This window comes from Bos javanicus, chromosome X (assembly GCF_032452875.1).
Source record: "Bos javanicus breed banteng chromosome X, ARS-OSU_banteng_1.0, whole genome shotgun sequence".
In the NCBI taxonomy this organism is placed as follows: domain Eukaryota; kingdom Metazoa; phylum Chordata; class Mammalia; order Artiodactyla; family Bovidae; genus Bos; species Bos javanicus.
In genome coordinates, this window is record NC_083897.1 from 52,910,108 (window position 1) to 52,933,634 (window position 23,527).

Genomic DNA, 23,527 nt, shown 5'->3' on the forward strand with positions numbered 1-23,527 from the left:
CTCTTGCCTGGAGAATCCCATGGAGGATTCTGGGAGGAGCCTGGTGGGCTACTGACCATAGGGTTACAAAGAGTCAGACACGACTAAAGCAACTTAGCATGCACACAAGCAAAGTTGACTTTACTACCTGATACTCTCAATTTACCTGTTTAGTTCCTTAGGAAAAGGTAACATGAATTTTGATTTCTCTCTCAATTCTAAAGTAAATCTGGTTGCTAAATTGCTTAAAGAAAGAGATTATATTTCACTATCTCTTTTGTTTTCTAAACATTGCTTGATATATGGTTGGAGGCTCAAGTAAATACTTCAGTCAGTCAGTTCAGTCGTTCAGTCATGTACAACTCTTTGCATGCCAGGCTTCCATGTCCATCACCAACTCCTGGAGCTTGCTCAAACTCATGTCCATTGAGTCAGTTTCTCCTCTTGCCTTTGATCTTTCCCAAGCATCAGGGTCTTCTCAAATAAGTCAGTTCTTCGCCAGGTGACCAACGTATTGGAGTTTCAGCTTCAGCATCAGTCCTTCCAATGAATATTCAGGACTGATTTCCTTTAGGAGGGACTGGTTTGAACTCCTTACAGTCAAAGAGACTCTCAAGCGTCTTCTCTAACACCCCAGTTCAAAAGCATAAATTCTTTGGAGCTCAGCTTTCTTTATGGTCCAACTCTCACATCCACACATGACTACTGGAAAAATGATAGCTTTGACTAGACGGACCTTTGTCAGCAAAGTTATGTCTCTGCTTTTTATTATGCTGTCTAGGTTGGTCATAGCTTTTCTTCCAAGGAGCAAGTGTCTTTTAATTTCATGGCTGTAGTCACTATCTGCAGTGATTTTGGATCCCCAGAATATAAATCTGTCACTGTTTCCATTGTTTCCCCATCTATTTGCCATGAAGTGATGGGACCAGTTGCCACAATCTTAGTTTTTTGAATGTTGAATTTTAAGCTAGCTGTTTCACTCTATTTCACTTTCATCAAGAGGCTCTTTAGTTCTTCTTCACTTTCTGCCATAAGGGTGGTATCATCTGCATATCTGAGGTTATTGATACTTTCCCTAGGAATCTTGATTCCAGCTGGTGCTTCATCCAGTCTGGCATTTTGCATGATGTTAAATAAGCAGGGTGACAATAACTTTCTGCATGTAAGTTAAATAAGCAGGGTGACAATATACAGCCTTGATGTACTCCTTTCCCAATTTGGAACCAGTCTGTTGTTCCATGTCTTGTTCTGTTGCTTCTTGACATGCATACAGGTTTCTCAGGAGGCAAGTCAGGTGGTCTGGTATTCCCATCTCTTTCAGAATGTTCCACAGTTTGTTGTGATCCACACAGTCAAAGGCTTTAGCGTAGTAAATGAAGCAGATGTAGATGTTTTTCTGTAATTCCATTACTTTTTAAGTGATCCAGCAGATGTTGGCAATTTGATCTCTGGTTCCTCTGCCTTTTCTAAATCCAGCTTGAACATCTGGAAGTTCTTGGTTCACGTACTGTTGAAGCCTGGCTTGGAGAATTTTGAGCATTACTTTGCTAGTGTGTGACATGTGTGCAAGTGTGCAGTAGTTGGAACATTCTTTGGCATTGCCTTTCTTTGGCATTGGAATGAAAACTGACCTTTTCCAGTCCTGTGGCCACTGCTGAGTTTTCCAAATTTGCTGGCATATTGAGTGCAGCACTTTCACAGCATCATCTTTTAGGATTTGAAATACCTCACCTGGAATTCCATCACCTCCACTAGCTTTGTTCGTAGTGATGCTTCCTAAAGGTCACTTGACTTCACATTTCAGGATGTCTGGCTCTAAGTGGGTGATCACACCATCGTGGTTATGTGGATCATTAGGTCTTTTTTGTATAGTTCTGTGTATTCTTGCCACCTCTTCTTAATATCTTCTTATTTTGCTAGATCCATACCATTTCTGTCCTTAATTTTGCCCATCTTTGCATGAAATGTTCCCTTGATATCTCTGATTTTCTTGAAGAGATCTCTAGTCTTGCTCATTCTTTTGTTTTCCTCTATTTCTTTGCATTGATCATGGAGGAAGACTTTCTTATCTCTCCTTGTTATTCTTTGGAACTCTACATTCAGTTGGGTATCTTTCCTTAACTCCTTTACGTTTCACTTCTTGTCTTTTCTCAGCTATTTGTAAGGTCTCCTGAGACATCCATTTTGCCTTTTTGCATTTCTTTTTCTTGGGGATGGTTTTGATCGCAGTCTCCTGTACAGTGTCATGAACCTCTGTCCATAGTTTTTCAGGCAGTGTGTCTATCAGGTCTAATTCCTTGAATCTATTTGTCACTTCCACTGTATAATCATAAGGGATTTGTATTAGGTCAAACCTGAATGGTCCAGTGGTTTTCCCTACTTTCTTAAATTTAAGTTTGAATTTTGCAATAAAGAGTTCATAATCTGAGCCACAGTCAGTTCCCAGTCTTGATTTTGCTGACTCTATAGAGCTTCTTCATCTTTGGCTGCAAAGAATATAATGAATCTGATTTTAGTATCGACCATCCGGTGATGTCCATGTGTAGCATCATCTCTTGTGTTGTTGGAAGAAGGTGTTGACTATGACCACTGCATTCTCTTGGAAAAACTCTGTTAGCCTTGCCCTGCTTCATTCTGTACTCCAAGGCCAAAGTTGCCTGTTACTCTAGGTATCTCTTGACTTCCTACTTTGGCATTTCAGTCCACTATGAAGAAAAGGACATCTTCTTTTGGTCTTAGTACTGGAAGGTCTTGTAGGTCTTCATAGAACCATTCAACTTCAGCTTCTTTGGCATTAGTGGTTGGGGCATAGACTTGGATTACTGTGATATTGAATGGTTTGCCTTTGTAACATGGATCATTTTGTTGTCTTGAGATTGCTCCCAAGTACTGCATTTCAGACTCTTTTGTTGACTGTGAGGGCTACTCCATTTCTTCTAAGGGATCCTTGCCCACAGTAGTAGATATAATGGTCAACTGAATTAAATTCACCCATTCCAGTCCCTTTAGTTCCCTGATTCCTAAAATGTCGATGTTCACTCCTATCTCCTATTAGACTACTTCCAATTTACCTTGATGCATGGATCTAACATTCCAGGTTCCTATGCAATATTGTTCTTTACAACATCGAACTTTACTTCCATCACCAGTCACATCCACAACTGGGCATTGTTTTCTCTTTGGCTCAGCCTCTTCATTCTTTCTGGAGCTATTTCTCTACTCTTCTCTAGTAGTATATTGGGCACCTACTAACCTGAGGAGTTAATCTTTCAGTGTCATATCTTTTTGCCTTTTCATACTGTTCATGAATACTCAAGTGGTTTGCCATTCCCTTCTCCAGTGGACAACATTTTGTCAGAACTCTCCACCCTGACCTGTTCATCTTGGGTGGCCCTACACTGCATGGCTCATAGTTTCATTGAGTTACACACAGCTGTGATCCATGTGATCAGTTTGGTTAGTTTTCTGTGATTGTGGTTTTCATTCTGTCTGCCCTCTGATGGATGAGGATAAGAGGCTTGTGGTAACTTCCTAATTGGAGGGAGTAGCTGTGGGGGAATCTGGGTCTTGCTCTGATGGGGGCGGAGCATGCTCAGTAAATCTTTAATCCAGTTTTCTGCTGATGAGTGGGGCTGTATTCCCTCCCTGTAGTTTGGCCTGAACTGTGATAGGGGTAATGGCAGTAATGGTGACCTCCTTCAAAAGGACTTATGCCAGCGTGCTCTGCAGCTCCCAGGTCTGTTGTATTTAGTGCCCTGACCCTGCAGCAGGCCACTGTTGACCCACGCATCCACCGGAGACTCCTGGACACTCTTTGATATAATTGTTCTCCAGTTTGTGGGTCATCTATTCGGTGGCTCAATGGTGGGGGTAATGGCAATCTCCTCCAGGGGATTTATGCCACACTTAATAAAATGTAAAGAGATGGCTGGGTTGGGGCAGTCAAATTAAAAAGAGATATTCTTACTATTTTGTGATTTGAGAAGGATGGTTGGGATGTAGTTTGGGAGCCTGAAATAGGGAAACCCAAAGATAGAGATAAGCATGTATGTGTGCACATGACACCTCAGAGCTTAGCAACAATTATGGCCCCTACTAAAAGAAAGATATTCATTTTTGAACTTTTTATTATTTCTATTAACTCTGAATGTATATTTATCATTCCAGGAAGAGGAGGAAGAAGAAGAAGACATTGACCACCTGGTGAAGTTGCATCGTCAGAAGCTAGCCAGAAGCAGCATGAGAAGTGGTTCCTCCATGGTAAGTTCCGTTAGTTCTGTGGCTGTGGACGTGTTGGGGTACCAGGTAAGATGGAACTACTTCCCTAGAGCAGAGTCAGGATGTGGGGAAGTTCTGGTTATTCTTTCTAGGTAAGTGAGATGCATTTGTTTGTTCCTTTTCTCAAGTTAGACCATAATTGCTTAGTGCAGTTAGGTGACTTTCTCAGTCTCTGCCCTGGAAATTCTTATTTCAGGTAGTTAGGGCTAGAGATGTTCATCACAGCTTTGTGAACAGTAACCCATAACTTCTACCCTAAAAAGGTACCCAGGCCACAAAGTGAGAAAGTTCAGGTGTTCTCATCAGAGCACACCCCAAGTCTCACATTCAAGGGTGGTGAATGCCATGAGAAGGGTCTTGGCAGGGTTACCTAGCATCAGGATATGGTTAAGGGAAAACTATACCAATCAGAATCATAAAGTTAAAGGGACATTTAAGAATCGGGGCCTAGTTCTGTCATTAAGTATGAAGATTGATGTTTAGGGGAAACAGAGTCAGAAAGCAGGGTGAATAGATGATCATACTCACACACAGGAAGAGAACGGTAGGCTTGCAGAGTTGATTATTAGCTGAGAGGAACGTAGCTTTTCACCTCAGGTGGGGTTTTCCCTCCAAATCTGACACAGTCACTTTTCTCTGTAGACCTTGAGAGGGATAAGGTGGATAAAAGAGACCCACAGATAATTAACGCTCCTTGTTTTAATTGATAACTGATCCCTTCTAATCAACATCATAACATACATAGTATACACCAAAATCAGACTCAGCTGTACGCTGCCTCTACTCCTTGCTCACCTTCTGGGGCAGTTGAAAATTAACAATAAAAATATATAAAAAGAGAATAAGAAGAGCAGCTCAGAACCTAGGTGAGCTGATTGGTAAACCTCAGCAGTTGTAAGCAGTTGTGAGTGTGCTGTTAGCTCTCTCTTATATTCTGGGTACAAGACCATTGGCCGTACTGGTTAGTTGCAGGGGCTTTTGTTTTGTTTAGTGACTGACTTTCTCATGAGTGAAAATGTGAACAATGTGGCAGGGAGAGTGTGCCTTCACCAGATGTTTATGGGTGTTTTATCTTGTTTGTTTATTTCTTCCAGTTTTATTGAGATATAACTGACATACAGCACTGTGTAAGGTGTATTGCATATTGATTTGACTAACATACATTTTGAAATGGTTACCACAATAAGTTTGGGAACATCCATCATCTTATATAGATACAAAATTAAAGAAATAGAGTTTTTTCCTTGTGATGAGAACTCTTAGTATTTGTCTCTTAACCACTTTAATATATATAACACAGAGCAGTGTTAATTATACTCTGTGTGTGTGTGTGTGTGTGTATCATGTTGTGTATTATATCCCTAGCACTTATTTATCTTAAAACTGGGAGTTTGCACCTTTTGACCACTTTCATATAATTCCCCCTCCCCTGACCCCTTGCCTCTTATAACAACAAATCTGCTATCTTTTTCTATGAGTTTTGTTTATGTTTGAAGTATAATTGACCTATAACACTATGTTAGTTCCTGTCATACAACATAGATTTCTGTAAATTTAAAAATGCTCACCATGATAAGTCTAGTTACCACCTGTTATGTGGGTGCTTTATCTTCAGAGTACGATTGGCAGCATGATGAGCATCTATAGTGAAGCCGGTGATTTCGGGAACATCTTTGTGACTGGAAAGATTGCCTTTTCTCTGAAGTACGAGCAGCAAACACAGGCTCTGGTCATTCACGTGAAGGAGTGCCAACAGTTGGCCTATGCTGATGAAGCCAAGAAGCGCTCAAATCCGTGAGTGCTTCTGGACCCTGCACAGTGCTTGGAGATGATCAGACCCCAACATCTCTCTGGGCACCCTTGAACCAAAGCTCTCACTTCCTGGGCAGACAGGGAGGTGTGATTGAGAGTGGTTAGGGGAGATGTGGGAAAGGGGCCAGGATTAGGAAAATCCAAGAATGGTGTGTAGCAGAGGGCTTGATGTGATATTTTCACTTCATAATGGCATATGTGTATGGAAGACAGGGAAGTGAGAAGCAGGTTTCCAAAAAGACAGCCAATGACTCAGTATTCTCCTTGGCTTCTAGATATGTGAAGGCTTATCTTCTGCCAGACAAATCCCGCCAAGGAAAAAGAAAAACCAGCATCAAGCAGGACACTATTAATCCGTTATATGATGAGATCCTCAGAGTAAGTATCTAGAGTCTGAGAGGATAGAACTTGTTCTGTCTTGTGTGCTGAGCTGTAGCAATTCCTCTACTATATGGCTGGTCAACATGGTTTTCAGCGGCCATGTCTGTGTTTGAGGATACACTGTGGGCATCTGTTCACATCCTGACTTCTCAGCAAACAAAGCTGGTTTGATTTTCTTGGATTCTGGTAAAGTTGGAGGGCCTCGTGGTCGCAAATCTCATTTTAAGGGGTCATTTGTAATCAGGAGTCTCCCTGGCAGTTCTTTTGCATATTCCAGTGTTCTCTCACCCACTGAAGGAAAAATTTATATCCCAGGTCCTCCCCTGGAGTATGGTAGGTTTTTGTGAAGTGGGATAAGTAAAGGCTTTGAGGGATGAAGCTCAAAGTGCTTAGGGACTACAGTGATTTGATCAGGACTATGGACTTTGAGTATGCTTGTTCAGATTTTGGAATAATATTTTTCTGAGAAATTACTGTGAACTAATCATCTTGGGTGTCTCCTTTCCTTTCACAGTATGAAATCCCAGAATCTCTCTTGGCCCAGAGGACTTTGCAATTCTCGGTGTGGCATCATGGTCGTTTTGGCAGAAACACTTTTCTTGGAGAGGCAGAGGTCCAGATGGATTCCTGGAAGCTTGATAAGAAACTGGATCATTGTCTCCCTTTACATGGAAAGGTAGTCTGCTTTAACAACTCCTTATAGAGTTTGCATCTGAGGTAGAATTATCTGCAGTGACTTCTGTAGAACAGTTTTGATTGTAGTTTGTGGAGTTCTCACGCCCCCTGCTGGGGTTTCCTAGTTTAACAGTAATTTCAGATGCTCTTGGATGGCAAGTGTCAGTAATCTCTTCTGTTACAAGCCAGGTGAACGATGAAGCCGTGGTTCCCCTTTGAAGTCTTTCATATATATGTGTGTCAAGCTTTGCTTCCTCATCTTCTAGAGTCTGGGTGTATCCTAACATTCTGACTTGTGCTTTTTCTCCAAGCTAACCTTTTGGATGTATCCTAATCTGTGCTGGTTTTCCAAACTGCCCTTTTCACTACAGAAATGGGAAGTAAACCAATTCATGGAGCTCCACTTCCCGTGCTCTTTGTCATACAAGCCAGGGGAAGTATTACTTTGGAAATGGAATCCCAGGGGAGAGTGTAGCACAGTGTGTAATATTACCTGGGATCTGAGTGTGGACCTGGATTTGAGTCCAGACACTGTGATTTGACAGCTAAGTAAATTACCTAACTTAAAAACTAACTTAGGTAAGTCACCTAAATTCTGTGGGCCTTAGTTTCTTCATCTATAAAGTGGAAATGATGATAATATTCTCTTCTGCTGGATCGTATACAGAGTACCAATCAGTGCCTGGCACATAAAAGATGTTCAGTAGGTTACTGTCATTCAGGTTCCGGAGTTCACCCAAACCCATGTCCATTGAGTCAGTGATGCCATCCAACCATCTCATCCTCTGTCGTCCCCTTCTCCTCCTGCCCTCAATCTTTCCCAGCATCAGGGTCTTTTCCAATGAGTCAGCTCTTCGCATCAGGTGTCCTAAGTATTGGAGTTTCAACTTCAACATCAGTCCTTTCAATGAACACCCAGGACTGATCTCCTTTAGGATGGACTGGTTGGATCTCCTTGCAGTCCAAGGGACTCTCAAAAGTCTTCTCCAACACCACAGTTCAAAAGCATCAATTCTTTGGTGCTCAGCTTTTTTTATAGTCCAACTCTCACATCCATACATGACCACTGGAAAAACCATAGCCTTGACTAGACGGACCTTTGTTGGCAAAGTAATGTCTCTGCTTTTGAATATGCTATCTAGGATGGTCATAACTTTCCTTCCAAGGAGTAACCGTCATTTAATTTCATGGCTGCAATCACCATCTGCAGTGATTTTGGAGCCCAGAAAAATAAAGTCAGCCACTGTTTCCACTGTTTCCCCATCTATTTCCCATGAAGTGATGGGACCGTATGCCATGATCTTCGTTTTCTGAATGTTGAGCTTTTAGGCCAACTTTTTCACTCTCCTCTTTCACTTTCATCAAGAGGCTCTTTAGTTCTTCACTTTCTGCCATAAGGGTGGTATCATCTGCATATCTGAGGTTATTGATATTTCTCCCGGCAATCTTGATTCCAGGTTTTGCTTCTTCCAGCCCAGCATTTCTTATGATGTTCTCTGCATATAAGTTAAACTAAGTAGGGTGACAATATGCAGCCTTGATGTGCTCCTTTTCCTATTTGGAACCAGTCTGTTCCATGTCCAGTTCTAACTGTTGCTTCCTGACCTGCATACAGATTTCTCAAGAGGCAGGTCAGGTGGTCTGGTATTCCCATCTCTTTCAGAATTTTCCAGAGTTTATTGTGATCCATACAGTCAAAGGCTTTGGCATAGTTAATAAAGCAGAAATAGATGTTTTTCTGGAACTCTCTTGCTTTTTTGATGATCCGACGGATGTTGGCAGTTTGATCTCTGGTTCTTCTACCTTTTCTAAAACCAGCTGGAACATCTGGAAGTTCACAGTTCAGTTATTGCTGAAGCCTGGCTTGGAGAATTTTAAGCATCACTTTACTAGTGTGTGTGATGAGTGCAACTGTGGGGTAGTCTGAGCATTCTTTGGCATTGCCTTTCTTTGGGATAGGAATGAAAACTGACCTTTTCCAGTCCTGTGGCCACTGCTGAGTTTTCCAAATTTGCTGGCATATTGAGTGCAGCACTTTCACAGCATCATCTTTCAGGATTTAAAAGAGCTCAACTGGAATTCCATCACCTCCACTAGCTTTCTTCATAGTGATGCTTCGTAAGGCCCACTTGACTTCACATTCCAGGATGTCTAGCTCTAGGTGAGTGATCACACCATCGTGATTATCTGGGTCGTGAAGATCTTTTTTGTACAGTTCTTCTGTGTATTCTTGCCACCTCTTCTTAATATCTTCTGCTTCAGTTAGGTCCATACCATTTCTGTCCTTTATTGAGCCCATCTTTGCATGAAATGTTCTCTTGGTATCTCTAATTTTCTTGAAGAGATCTCTAGTCTTTCCTATTCTATTGTTTTCCTCTATTTCTTTGCATTGATAGCTGAGGAAGTCTTTCTTATCTCTCCTTGCTATTTGGAACTCTGCATTCAAATGGGTATATCTTTCCTTTTCTCCTTTGCTTTTCGCTTCTCTTCTTTTCACAGCTATTTGTATGGCCTCCTCAGACAGCTATTTTGCTGTTTTGCATTTCTTTTTCTTGGGGATGGTCTTGATTCCTGTCTCCTCTACAGTGTCATGAACCTCCATCCATAGTTCATCAGGCACTCTGTCTATCAGATCTAATCCCTTAAATGTTTTTCTCACTTCTACTGTATAGTCATAAGGGATTTGATTTAGGTCATACCTGAATGGTCTAGTGGTTTTCTCCACTTTCTTCAATTTCAGTCTGAATTTGGCAATAAGGAGTTCATGATCTGAGCCACAGTCAGCTCCCTGTCATGTTTTTGCTGACTGTATAGAGCTTCTGCATCTTTGGCTGCAAAGAATATAATCAGTCTGATTTCTGTGTTGACCATCTGGTGGTGTCCATGTGTAGAGTCTTCTTTTGTGTTGTTGAAAGAGGGTGTTTGCTATGACCAGTGCGTTCTCTTGGCCAAACTCTATTAGCCTTTGCCCTGCTTCATTCTGTATTCCAAGGCCAAATTTGCCTGTTACTCCAGGTGTTTCTTGACTTCCTGCTTTTGCATTCCAGTCCCCTATAATGTAAAGGGGCATCTCTTTTGGGTGTTAGTTCTAGAAGGTCTTGTAGGTCTTCACAGAACTGTTCAACTCCAGCTTCTTCAGTGTTACCGGTTGGGGCATAGACTTGGATTCCTGTGATATTGAATGGTTTGCCTTGGAAACAAACAGAGATCATTCTGTTGTTTTTGATATTGCATAAAACAATATAGAAGTATATAAAAAGAAAAGTAGGTTAGAACTATTATCAACTACTTGAATATCTTTATAGAAATTTTGTATTAAGCAGCACAGATATATAAATATGGATTTAAAATTTTCCTTTTTACACAAATGAGCTCTTCTCATTGTGTGTATATATATCTTGATTTTTTTTCATTTAACACTTTGTCATTTATCATGGACATTTTTCTATGCCATCACTACAGGTTTATCTCATTTTAATTGCTGGATAGTATTCTTTGTGTGGGCTTCCCTGGTGACTCAGATGGTAAAGAATGTACCTGCCGTGCAGGATACCTGGTTTCAATCCCTGGGTCCAGAAGATCCCGCGGAGAAGGGGATGGCTACCTATTCCAGTATTCTTGCCTGGAGAATCCCAGGAACAGATGAGCCTGGTGGGCTACAGTCCATGGGGTTGTATAGAGTGGGACACATCTGAGTGACTAAGGACACATAACACATTCTTCGTGTACCTGTATTATATTTACAGTTCCCTCACTGATGGGCATTTAATTTTTTGCCTCTATTTTTCTCTGTTAAAACTATGGTATACTATATCTAGTCCGTCTTTTGTGAGTGTAACTGTAGGAGAAATTTCTGGTGGTGGAATTGCTGAGTCAAAGGAAATGAACATTCGATATTTTGAAGCTACTGCCCTCCAAAAATATAGTAACACTATTAAAAATCTCCCTTTAAGTACTAATAAAAATTGGAAAGCCATTATAATAAAACTATAGCATATTATTAGAAATTTAGAATTTCTTAAGCATTTGGCATATAAGTCATTCTCTCAAGGGCCTACAGTTGATACAATTATAATGGAAATGTCATTGTAAACTGTCATGAACTACTGCCAGCAAAGAATGCCTTCCATCAAAAGAAAAACCTGCACTGAAATGGAACTGTTTGCTCTTTGAAATTATTTTGAGCCAGAATGAAAATGTGCTTTTGAAACAAATATGCCAATTATGCCAATTTCCAGCTAAGGTTAAACCCTAATTTTTTAGAGTCCACTGAAGCTCACAATCTAGAGACTAACAAATAGTATAGATATTTTATAAATAACAAAAAGACCACTCCAGTATTGCATATTTATTTTAACTGAAAACATTCTCCATTTTTTGTCTCTGATTTTTCTTTTTTTTCTTGCCCTAGTGATCCGTTTGCTCCCATTCAGTTTTCTCTTCCTGGCATCCACCTCCCTATCCTTCTATGTCTCTTTCATCCATTACACTGCTGTGCATTCTTGGTATATGGTACAATTTTCCAGACTGATGGGGATTATGCCTTCCTTGTATTGCTATACTCAGAGCTGAGGCCCTATGTTAGAGGAGCCCCTGTGAACACAGGCAGTGAATGAGCACCTCTGATCTGCACCAGCTCATGCTCTGGATTCCAAGGCATAAGGAGCACAGCCATGCCAAGACAGCCAGCAGAATGAAACCATCCTGCTCCTCATGGCCACTTACTGCTCATACTACCTGACACCCACTCATTCCCTCTTGCATTCATCCAGGAAATATTTGTAGAGCACCTATATATGCTAGGTACATTGCTAAGTGTCAGGCATGCTAGGATGAACAATGATAAAAACACTTGATTCCTGTCTCCTGGCGTTTAGATTCTAGTGGTAGAGAGAGTCATTAACCAAAACTAACATAAAGTTAAAATTGTGGCATATTCAAATCTTAGTAACAAAGTTTCACCGAGCCCTCAAATATCTGCAAGCTCTCTTTTAAAAAAAGACTTCTGATCTTTGAAAATCATACAAGTGATACTTGCCTTTCTCATTAAAAAAACACTATAGATACATAGAGAGTAAAAAGTGAAAGCCGTTTTTCCTTTCCCCATTCTACTCCCCTCTTTAGAAGATACAAGTGATAAAAGGAATCCAAATTGGAAAAGAAGAAGTAAAACTCTCACTGTTTGCAGATGACATGATCCTTTACATAGAAAACCCTAAAGACTCCACCAGAAAATTACTAGAACTAATCAATGATTATAGTAAAGTTGCAGGATATAAAATCAACACACAGAAATCCCTTGCATTCCTATACACTAATAATGAGAAAACTGAAAGAGAAATTAAGGAAACAATTCCATTCACCATTGCAACGGAAAGAATAAAATACTTAGGAATATATCTACCTAAAGAAACTAAAGACCTATACATAGAAAACTATAAAACACTGGTGAAAGAAATCAAAGAGGACACTAATAGATGGAGAAATATACCATGTTCATGGATTGGAAGAATCAATATGGTGAAAATGAGTATACTACCCAAAGCAATTTATAGATTCAATGCAATCCCTATCAAGCTACCAACGGTATTCTTCACAGAGCTAGAACAAATAATTTCACAATTTGTATGGAAATACAAAAAACCTCGAATAGCCAAAGCGATCTTGAGAAAGAAGAATGGAACTGGAGGAATCAACCTACCTGACTTCAGGCTCTATTACAAAGCCACAGTTATCAAGACAGTATGGTACTGGCACAAAGACAGAAATATTGATCAATGGAACAAAATAGAAAGCCCAGAGATAAATCCACGCACATATGGACACCTTATCTTTGACAAAGGAGGCAAGAATATACAATGGATTAAAGACAATCTCTTTAACAAGTGGTGCTGGGAACTCTGGTCAACCACTTGTAAAAGAATGAAACTAGACCACTTTCTAACACCATACACAAAAATAAACTCAAAATGGATTAAAGATCTAAACGTAAGACCAGAAACTATAAAACTCCTAGAAGAGAACATAGGCAAAACACTCTCCGACATACATCACAGCAGGATCCTCTATGACCCACCTCCCAGAATATTGGAAATAAAAGCAAAAATAAACAAATGGGACCTAATTAAACTTAAAAGCTTCTGCACAACAAAGGAAACTATTAGCAAGGTGAAAAGGCAGCCTTCAGAATGGGAGAAAATAATAGCAAATGAAGCAACTGACAAACAACTAATCTCAAAAAATATACAAGCAACTCCTACAGCTCAACTCCAGAAAAATAAATGACCCAATCAAAAAATGGGCCAAAGAACTAAATAGACATTTCTCCAAAGAAGACATACAGATGGCTAACAAACACATGAAAAGATGCTTAACATCACTCATTATCAGAGAAATGCAAATCAAAACCACTATGAGGTACCATTTCACGCCAGTCAGAATGGCTGCGATCCAAAAGTCTACAAGCAATAAATGCTGGAGAGGGTGTGGAGAAAAGGGAACTCTCTTACACTGTTGGTGGGAATGCAAACTAGTACAGCCACTATGGAGAACAGTGTGGAGATTCCTTAAAAGACTGGAAATAGAACTGCCTTATGATCTAGCAACCCCACTGCTGGGCATACACACTGAGGAAACCAGAGGGGAAAGAGACACGTGTACCCCAATGTTCATCGCAGCACTATTTATAATAGCCAGGACATGGAAGCAACCTAGATGTCCATCAGCAGATGAATGAATAAGAAAGCAGTGGTACATATACACAATGGAGTATTACTCAGCCATTAAAAAGAATACATTTGAATCAGTTCTAATGAGATGGATGAAACTGGAACCTATTATACAGAGTGAGGTAAGCCAGAAAGAAAAACACCAATACAGTATACTAACGCATATATATGGAATTTAGAAAGATGGTAACAATAACCCTGTGTACGAGACAGCAAAAGAGACACCGATGTATAGATCAGTCTTATGGACTCTGTGGGAGAGGGAGAGGGTGGGGAGATTTGGGAAAATAGCATTGAAACATGTATAATATCATGTATGAAACGAGTCGCCAGTCCAGGTTCGATGCACGGTACTGGATGCTTGGGGCTGGTGCACTGGGATGACCCAGAGGGAGGGTAGGGGGAGGGAGGAGGGAGGAGGGTTCAGGATGGGGAACGCGGGTATACCTGTGGCGGATTCATTTCGATATTTGGCAAAACTAATACAATATTGTAAAGTTTAAAAATAAAATAAAATTTAAAAAAATAGAAGATACAAGTGTTAAGTTTGTCTGTATCTTTCTGGGTTTTTCTATGCAGTGTAACATAGTGCTTAAAAGCATGGATTTGAGAGCCAGTCTGTCTGAGTTTGAATCCTGGCTCTGCCAATTACTATGTGACCCTGGGCAAGTTACTTAACATCTCTGTTCCTCTGTTCCATAATCTGTAAAGTGGGGGTAATTGTACTCATGTCATAGGGAGTATCTTGAGGATTAAACAAGATGATATACTTAAAATACTATAACAATACCTGGCAGATATAGTAAGTACTGTATGAGTGATAATGATAATAATCATTATTAACATATATATATATATTCACATATACAAATAAGAATATGTTTTAATATAAGTGCAATACTTTTTCTGCATCTTGCTTTGTTGACTTAACAGTACATCTTGGAATCTTTCCCTGTTAGCGTGTAGAGATTCATGGCATCCTTTTTGAGGATCACATGCCATATGCCATACAAGGGCATTAAAATCACTCATTTAACCTTTCCTATATTGATTGACATTTAGATTGTTTCCACTTTGGGGCTATCACTAACAATGTTGGTAACAAGATTCTCCATCATGGTGTCGGTCCCACGTCATTTTGTATGGCAGCCTTGCTTGAAGACCTTCAGGGGTATTTGGAATCTAGTAACAGTATCCCCATAGTAGCAAAACAGTCAGCATCACAGAAGACTCTTTGTTAGTTCTTGTGCAGCTCCTTCTGAAGAAACTGCTTAGAATCCTGTGGCTTCCATGGCCTAGGGATCCAGGATGGTATTCATAAGGAGGAGGATAATTTTATGTTGTGAAGCTCTTCTTGAGGATAATTTTAGAATTGCCTCCGTGAGAGGTCTCAACAGTCTGAATAGCCCAGCCTGACCTGTTGGGTTTCCCTGTGTTTCAGATCAGTGCTGAGTCCTCGACTAGCTTGCCAGCACACAAAGGCGAGTTGGTGGTTTCATTGAAATATATCCCAGCCTCCAAACTCCCCGTTGGAAGTGACCGGAAAAAGAGTAAGTTTTCTTTGGGGCCTTGGATTTAACTCTTAGTTTTCTGCACCTGATCTGTGCAAGGTTGGTGCTGGCTAGTGGCTAGCACTATTGGAGAGACCAGATTATGATTCACACTGGATCGTCTTCTAAGGAAGATTTCTGTAGTAAGTAAGCCATTTCTTTTTTTCAACCAGAAGGGAATGCCTTCAAGTTGAAATTATTTTTTTGTTTTATCTTTTTTTGATGCCATTAAACTAACTTGGTCTTGGTCCAGCTCTAGAAGCCTACTAAGAGGTCAGAACAGAACAGAAACTTCAGGACTGAGAGAAGGTGGTTGGAAAGGGCGGTGTATAAGTATAAGGGACAGGAAGTTGAAGGCTGAGGAAGAGTAACTCAACACACCAAGCACTGTACTAGTGACTGTGGATATGTAGGTGAATAAGACATGATTTTTGCCCTCCTTTGCACAGCTTATTTTAGAAAGAATGACAGTCATCTGCTCAAAGAACACAGATACAGGAGTGATGAATTCTGTCTGGTTGTATTTGGGAGAGTTTTAAAGAGGAAGTAATGATGATATTTGACTTAAGACTTTACCAGGCAGAAAAGGAAGAGAATGGGGTGAGAAGAGCACTTTCTAAGAAGAGGAGATAGCAGGAGCAAAGGGTTGAAGAAAGCATGGTAAATGTGCGGTGATGTGTGACTGTGAGGCAGTTAACTTCTTAGTTAAGTGGGGCTGGAGTTCTGGTATATAGATGTGGGAGTGGAGATGGAATTGTTGATGGGGTTGGAGCCTGGCTATAAAGGGCCATGGACGTAATGGTAAGAAGTTGAACTTGATGCTTTGGCAATGCAAGAAAATCAAGAAATTTAAAGAAAAATTTCTTAAAAAGTTACTTGCAGCAAGGTCTAATCGATAGGATTTGGGGAAGTCAATGAGATTTCCAAGGAGGGTGTGCAGGATGACTAGAGAAGAGAGGCAAGGAGAGAACCATGAGGAACAATTTAAAGTATGAAGAGGGGGAAGAGAAGCCAGTGAGGTAGAGGCTTATCAGAAGAGAGCCATGCTGGAAGAGAGCTTGAAGAAGGGAGCAAGGGTTGTCAACAGTATTGAAATACCTACTGGCCTGTCAGGCCCAATGAGAAGACACAACTCCTCGGCATTAGATTACATTTTCAGTGGATCTCAGTGGAAGTAGAAGCCAGATTTCACTAGAAACTAGGCTGAGTGAATGAGGCAAAGAAGTAGAAGCGATGCATGTGGACTCTATTTTCTAGGAAAATTGATGGTGAAAGAAAAGAGAACAATGGAGGAGAGCTTGAAAAGGAGATAGGGTGAAGGGAAATATTCTTTCAAAAGAATTTTTTAAAAGCAGAAGTGAGATTAGCATCTATTTAGACTGAAAGGAATGGAACTAGTAGAGAATGAGATATTAAAATGCGAGCTGGGGGTTGAAATTGATGATGCCTGATGAGTCTTGATGCCATGGGGATGGGATCCAGAACAGAAGTGGAGGAGTTTTCTTTTTTCCATCATTCAACAAATATCAGGCAACTTTATTTCTCTATGCCTCAATCTTCTCGTGTAAAATGAGGACAGTGATAGTCTATATCTCATATAATTGTTTTGAGGAATAAATGCTTAATGTAGAATATGGCACATAGCCAGTTTTCAGTAAGCCTTTATTGCTATTTTTATTATGACTTGAGTGCCTGTTGCTCACTGTCAGGCACTGTGCTGGGTACTGCAAATACAAGGCAGGTGTGGTCCGCTTATCATGGAGCTAGCTGTCTTCAGGAACCAGGAAAGAAAGTGCTATGTAGATAAAGCTTGAGAGAAACGTGAAGGTATAAGAACTCATTTGCTTTGGCTGATATCCCTTCCAGGTAAAGGTGGGGAAGGGGGAGAGCTCCAGGTGTGGATCAAAGAAGCCAAGAACCTGACAGCTGACAAATTAGGAGGGACTTCAGACAGCTTTGTAAAGGGGTGAGTCCATGGACCAGCACCAAATTAACCGGTTTCAGGACATGAGAGCTCAGAGAGGAATCTAGCTAAACCTTTCTCTGTGGATATTATCCCTGTGTGTCCTGCCACCTCCAGCAGCCAACTTTGTTCTTGAAATTAGGTAATGGCCCAACCTCCACTACTCTGTTGGCACTGGTTGGAGCTCAGTTTGGACTGGGCTGCAGTGCTGATTTCCAAAAAGGAGAGTGGTGGACAGTTAGATCCAACTTTTCCTTTGTTATAGATTTGTGTTCTTAATCCTGAATAAAAATCTGCATTCCTTGACTGTCAAGATGGGAACTCAGGACTTTGTTCCCCACAGTATTTAAGCAATGCCAGCTTTCCCCAAGTTACAGTTCACCCCCATTGACTTCAGTTCTCTAGCAAATATGAAATCATGTTTGGCAATGCCTATGCTTATTACAATGCCAACATTTTGGCTACCTGATGTGAACAGCCAGCTCATTGGAAAAGACCTTGATGCTGGGAAAGATTGAAGGCAGGAGAAGAAGAGGGTGATAGAGGATGAGATGGTTAGATAGCATCACCGATTCAGTGCAGATGAATTTGAGTGAACTCCAGGAGATGGGGAAGGACAGGGAAGCCTGGCGTGCTGCAGTCCACAGGGTCGCAGAGTCGGACATGACTTGGCAACTGAACAACAAGAATTGCTTATTACTGTTGCTTTTTACTAAAGAGGACTTTGCCCAATAGAGGTGGAGCCAGATATTCAAAACGCATTTTTGGTGGAGTATAGACAACAGCTCCCTAATAACATTGTGTTAATTTTCTCTCCAGGTTAAAGGCATTGAATCAGGTGAATGATCTAGTGGAGGTGGTAGGAACTGTGCTTCCTCAGATTCAAAGTAGGGAGTATGTGTTCTTGGATCCCAGTTTTGACTCACTTTCCTGGGCTAGGCCGGTGGGAGAGGAAAGGGGAATTTAGAGAGATGTTGCCAGCTTTGAGTAGGTTGTTGACTCCTCCACACTGTCTGCCAGATACCTCCTTCCCCTGAGGAACAAGGCCAGTAAGCGTAAAACTCCTGTGGTGAAGAAGACTCTGAATCCCCACTATAACCATACATTTGTCTACAATGGTGTGAGGCTGGAAGATCTCCAACACATGTGCCTGGAACTGACTGTGTGGGACCGGGAGCCCCTGGCCAGCAATGACTTCCTGGGTGGGGTCAGGCTGAGTGTCGGCACAGGTGAGAGCTTCTTCCCTCACCCTCACTGTCTTTAGGGCCTCTTAGATATTTCACTCTGAATAGACCCATCCCTCTCCCTGCATGGGCTTCCCTGGTGGCTCAGATAGTAAAGAATCTGCCCATAATGCAGGAGACACAAGTTCAGTTCCTGGGTTTGGAAGATCCCCTGGAGGAGAACATGGCAACCCACTCCAGTGTTCATGCCTGGAGAATCCCCATGGACAGAGGAGCCTGGTGGGCTACAGTCCACGGGGTCACAAAGAGTCAGACACGACTGAGCCACCTTCACTGCATAGCTCCTCCCTGCATAGCTCCTCTATGTCAAGAGTTGTCTTCTTTCCTTTCAGTGAACATTCAGACAGGATTTACTGAGTGCCTACTATGTGCAGGGCTGGAGGGAGGCCAAGCTCATACACTGTCAGGTGTACAGATAAACGGTACCCTGAATGCCCAGAAATGCCATCAGCTTCCCACCAAAAACATCCCCAAATGTCCCTATATCTGTACCTCTGATTTCCACCTTCCATCCTGTTATATAAAAGAAGGGGTCCTTCCTAGCAAAGGCCAAGCTCTGTCCAAGTGTTCTAGATCACAACACCCTCACCTTCTCAGTGACCTTTCTTCTGGAATCTCCTGTGTCTCCTGTCTGATCAGTTTTATTCTTTCTACCTCCCTATTGGAGGTGAATGTCAATATGCTCTGGTATTTCTAGTCTTAATAAACAGAAACAAACCTTCTCCTGAGCCCACGTCCCCCCTCTAATCCCTGAAAAAGAGTCATCCCCATGTCCTCATGTCTTCTTTAGTCTTCAGTCCATTGTGATCCCACTTCTGTCCCACCACTCCACTGAGAAACTGCTTGTGTCAAAATTTTGTTTTCATCATTCTAGAATTTTCATGCTATTTAACATAGCTAATCACTCCCTTTTTCTTGAAATAACTTAGCTTCTGTTGACACCACACTTTTCTCTGGGGCATCCTCATTCTCTAGCCAAACTTGGAATATTGGTGGTTCTCAAGGCTTAGTCTTGAACACTTTTTTCTGTCGCTACAGTCTGCATTCCTGTGACTGTGAATATTACTTGTATATTGTTAATTCATACAAAGTATTTAACACAAAGCATGTAGAATGACGTTCTTACAAATGTAAGCCGGTTCATGTCAGTCCCCTGCTTCAAACCCTTCAGGAGCTCCTACTGTACTTAGAAAACAACCCAAAGTTCTCACCATGCCAAGAGGCCCCTGTGTGATCTGGACCCTCTGTTCATTTCTTATCTGTCCTGTAACACTGCTTGCTCGCTGTGCTCTAAACATGGTGACTAGCTTTCTGTTCTCCAAATATACCAAGTTTCTCCCCACTTTATAACCTCTGCAATTAGTGTTCCCTCTGTCTGGAAGGGCTGCTTCCTTTCTATCCTTCAGCTCCTAACTCAAATATCTCCTTCTCAGAGGGGCCCAAAGACCACTTCATCTAAGGGAGACCCTGATCTAGGCACTACAAATCACTCTGTTTATTCGCTTTATGATGCTTATCTCACTCTTGTTGGTTTACTTCTGTATTTTCTTTTTTAGTTTATTTTTTTATTATCATTTTAATATAAATTTATTTATTTTAATTGCAGGTTATCTATTCAAACATAAGCTGCCTGCAGGCAGAACTTTTTCTGTATTATTCACACTGTACCTCCAGAGCCTGGAAGAGTACTTAGTACACAGTAGCCACTTGATAAATGTTTCCTGAATGAATGAATGTACAAGAGAATAGAAATGAAGCCCCATATGATCCAAACTTTAAGCCTGGAGTCTACAGCTAGAAAATAAAAGTGTTCAGCTCTCTTCCTTCCTTCCTCCCTCACCCTCTCTGTCTCCTTCCTCCCTCCTTCCTTCCTCTCTCCCTCTTTCTTCCTTTCTTCCTCCCTTCCCTGCATTCCCCTCCTCTCCCTTTCCATCATAAGTCAACTTGGCAGTAACAGAATGGCCCTAGCTGTAATAGCCTTAGAATAAGAGGTCTTGAGCTACCGTGTGCCATTTGGAGCCCTCTTTTATCAACTTTAAGTCTCTTGATGGAATCTCAGGAGCAGAGAAATATGGCAGTGCAGAGTCAACAGGGAGATGTTCCCAGAACACTGTCCCCATTAGCCCATCTTCATATCACACTGTCTTTTATGGGATACTGCCCTTAATGCATAACCCATCTTCCCTGGTGGGCTGAGGAGTGGGATCTCTGTTCAGCCTCCTCTGGTGTTTTTCCTCAGGGATCAGTAACGGGGAAGTGGTGGACTGGATGGACTCGACTGGGGAAGAAGTGAGCCTGTGGCAGAAGATGCGACAGTACCCAGGGTCTTGGGCCGAAGGGACTCTGCAACTCCGTTCCTCAATGGCCAAGCAGAAGCTGGGCTTGTGAGCCCTGTCCTGCTCTGCAGGTCCATCCCTGTCCAGGGCAAGTCAGAGGAAGCGAAGAAACCAAGGGCGAAGATTTATAATTTGTGTGTGTGTGTGTGTGTGTGTGTGTGTGTGATGTATGTGTGTGTATATAAATGTGTATTTCTACAGATCTCATTATGCTAGAGTGATGTAGACTTCCCCTTTTTAAAGCAGGCTTAAGAATAAGGGTCTCTTCAAAATATTTTTATTTGTGCATTAACTACTATATATTTTCAGAATCCATGATTCTTACATCTTTATGAGATTTAATTAATTTATCTTTTAAAACAATTTTTTAATCGCCTGTCTTGCTATCCTGGTTCCTCCTTCCACAGGAAGCCCTGGCTGCCTTTGGCACTTGTACTGGTCTGTGTTTCAGGGTGTGCCTGGTCTGAGGCCAAGGCTCTGGGAAGCAGGGGTGGTTTACTAAAGACAGAAGAAGATTGGAGAGAGGTGACTGGGTCCCTTCTTTCTTCACCGCTTTATGCTTTTCACTCCATTTCTACCTTGACACATTTCTGAAACTTGGCTTTTAACTCTTGTTTGGAGCAGTTTCTGCCTTGCTTGGGTCTAATAGTTTTCCTGGAAATGCTGAGAAGATGTCTAAGTTGCTTCCAGTTCTGAACACCTTCCCTAGACCTCTGCAGGACCCTTATAATAGAGTTGCTTTAGAAGAGCACTTTAATTAGATAATGGCCTTTGGACTAGGTCACAGGCATGCACAGTACAGGCTTCTCAGTGGTCCCAAAGGACCAGCAATGGAGCATCTCTCAGCCCGTGCTGATTCTTTGCATTTTAAACTGATATAGCAGTCGTTAGAAAGCTCCTATGGAGAAGGCAATGGCACCCCACTCCAGTACTCTTGCCTGGAAAATCCCATGGACAGAGGAGCCTAGTAGGCTGCAGTCCATGAAGTCGCTAAGAGTTGGATATGACTGAGCACTGAACTGAACTGTTATATCAGCCTGAATAGCCAGCTATGGTCTAAACCAGTCCAGTGTTTTCTCTGTGCTGGGCGCTGTTAGTGTCCAAGAGAGTGTGTTCAGAGAACACAGCTTTTCTGACCTCTTTCTTGAAGTGGTTTCAGTTCCTATTTTTTTCTCTTGTTTCCCAAAGTTGACCTAGATGTAACCTGGGTGTGGTGGGCTGAAACCTTCCTAAGAAGGGTCTATTGACCTAAGGTTTATTTTCTGAAACCCACTGTCCCAAACTGACCTTTTAATTCTCACAATTGTACCTTCCCAAAGTCATCTGTAAAGGGAATCTATATTGGAGAAGAAGTTCCTTTCAGTAGAGTCAGATGCCAGCTGCCTGTCCTATGAGGCTGTGGGATTGAGGGTGGATACTGTGGTTTCTGTTGTATGTGTGAAGTGAACAAAATAGTATTTGGTGTGGATTAGTATTGTACTGGAAAGCATAACTTGGGATCCTGGGCTGTCACTTGCTCCTTTGTTCTCCATCCCCCCTGAAATGTCTGTGTGCTTCAATAAAACTTTCTTCCTTGTCAAGTGTTTGCATTCTCTAGTTCTCTAGACACTTTTGTCTCTGATGTCCTGACTTTGTTGTTGCTTTTCACATGGTTTGAAGGATAAGAACCAAAGTGACAAATGCCCTTCCCTAAGCATCATTTGCTGACTCAAAGAAAATTTCCCTCTCCCCACATTACTGCCCGATACCTCCTCTGAGGTCTGATGCATTGATCTGTGTTTGGTATATAGGGAGAGAATGAGAACCCACCTTAGAAGTGCCAATGCTTGTCTTTCTCTAAAGTATCAAAGGAACCCCTCCTTTAGTTTTGTAGCCACCCCCACCCCATCTCTGCAGCTTCAGGGAGGAGAGAAAAGTACACAGGGGAGGAAAGACATCCTCTGCTGTTTCTTTCTGGATCTTTTACTTTCTCTAAAAGGAGGGGCCTTTTCTATCACTCCTACTTCCACTATTTAGTTTTGAGAGATAAATAACCCAGATGCCTAGTGACCCATCTCAAAAATAAAGCTCTGGGTTTCCGGGTAAAGCCCAAGTGATTCTTGATCTCTTATACAAAAGGGAATGAAAATATATTGAAAGCCTCTTGGGTACAAAGCTTTCTGCTAGGCGTATGTTATTTCCCTAATTTCTCCAAGTCCTTATTGAAAGGTTGCTGCTATGAGCTGTGAACCACGCTATGATTTTTGGCCTCTGGAGGAGAGGAATTCGATCCGGGGCCAGTGATGAGGCTTGATTGCTCAGAGATTTTTGTGTAATAAAGTTTTATTAAAGTGTAAAAGAGATAGAGAAAGCTTCTGACATAGACATCAGAAGGGGACAGAAAGAGTGCCCCCTTGCTAGTTTTTAACAAGGAATTACATACCTATTAGCAAGCTGCAAAACTGAGAGAGTTGCACCAGGCCCCTCACCCACAACGTGCATTTTGAGATAGCATTGACATGAGGTGAATCATCCATGACCATAAAACAGTTGACAGGAATCTTGAAGAAAGGCAGTTCAGTTCAGTTACTCAGTAGTGTCT

General features: G+C 41.5%; 1 protein-coding gene across 9 annotated transcripts in view; it reads left to right on the forward strand.

Moving 5' to 3' along the window:
- The window catches only part of SYTL4 (synaptotagmin like 4), a 95,998-nt gene extending 73,472 nt beyond the window's left edge, over positions 1-22,526 (forward strand). For 8 of the 9 annotated variants that reach the window (XM_061409228.1, XM_061409231.1, XM_061409229.1 and 5 more), the window contains 8 exons: positions 4,147-4,239; positions 5,873-6,051; positions 6,345-6,447; positions 6,965-7,126; positions 15,295-15,403; positions 17,270-17,369; positions 18,387-18,595; positions 20,850-22,526. In XM_061409228.1, coding sequence (XP_061265212.1) covers positions 4,147-4,239; positions 5,873-6,051; positions 6,345-6,447; positions 6,965-7,126; positions 15,295-15,403; positions 17,270-17,369; positions 18,387-18,595; positions 20,850-20,998 — 1,104 coding nt within the window. In that variant the 3' untranslated portion in view covers positions 20,999-22,526. The other variant, XM_061409235.1, reaches the window with a different exon arrangement.
- The last annotated feature ends 1,001 nt before the right edge of the window (positions 22,527-23,527 follow it).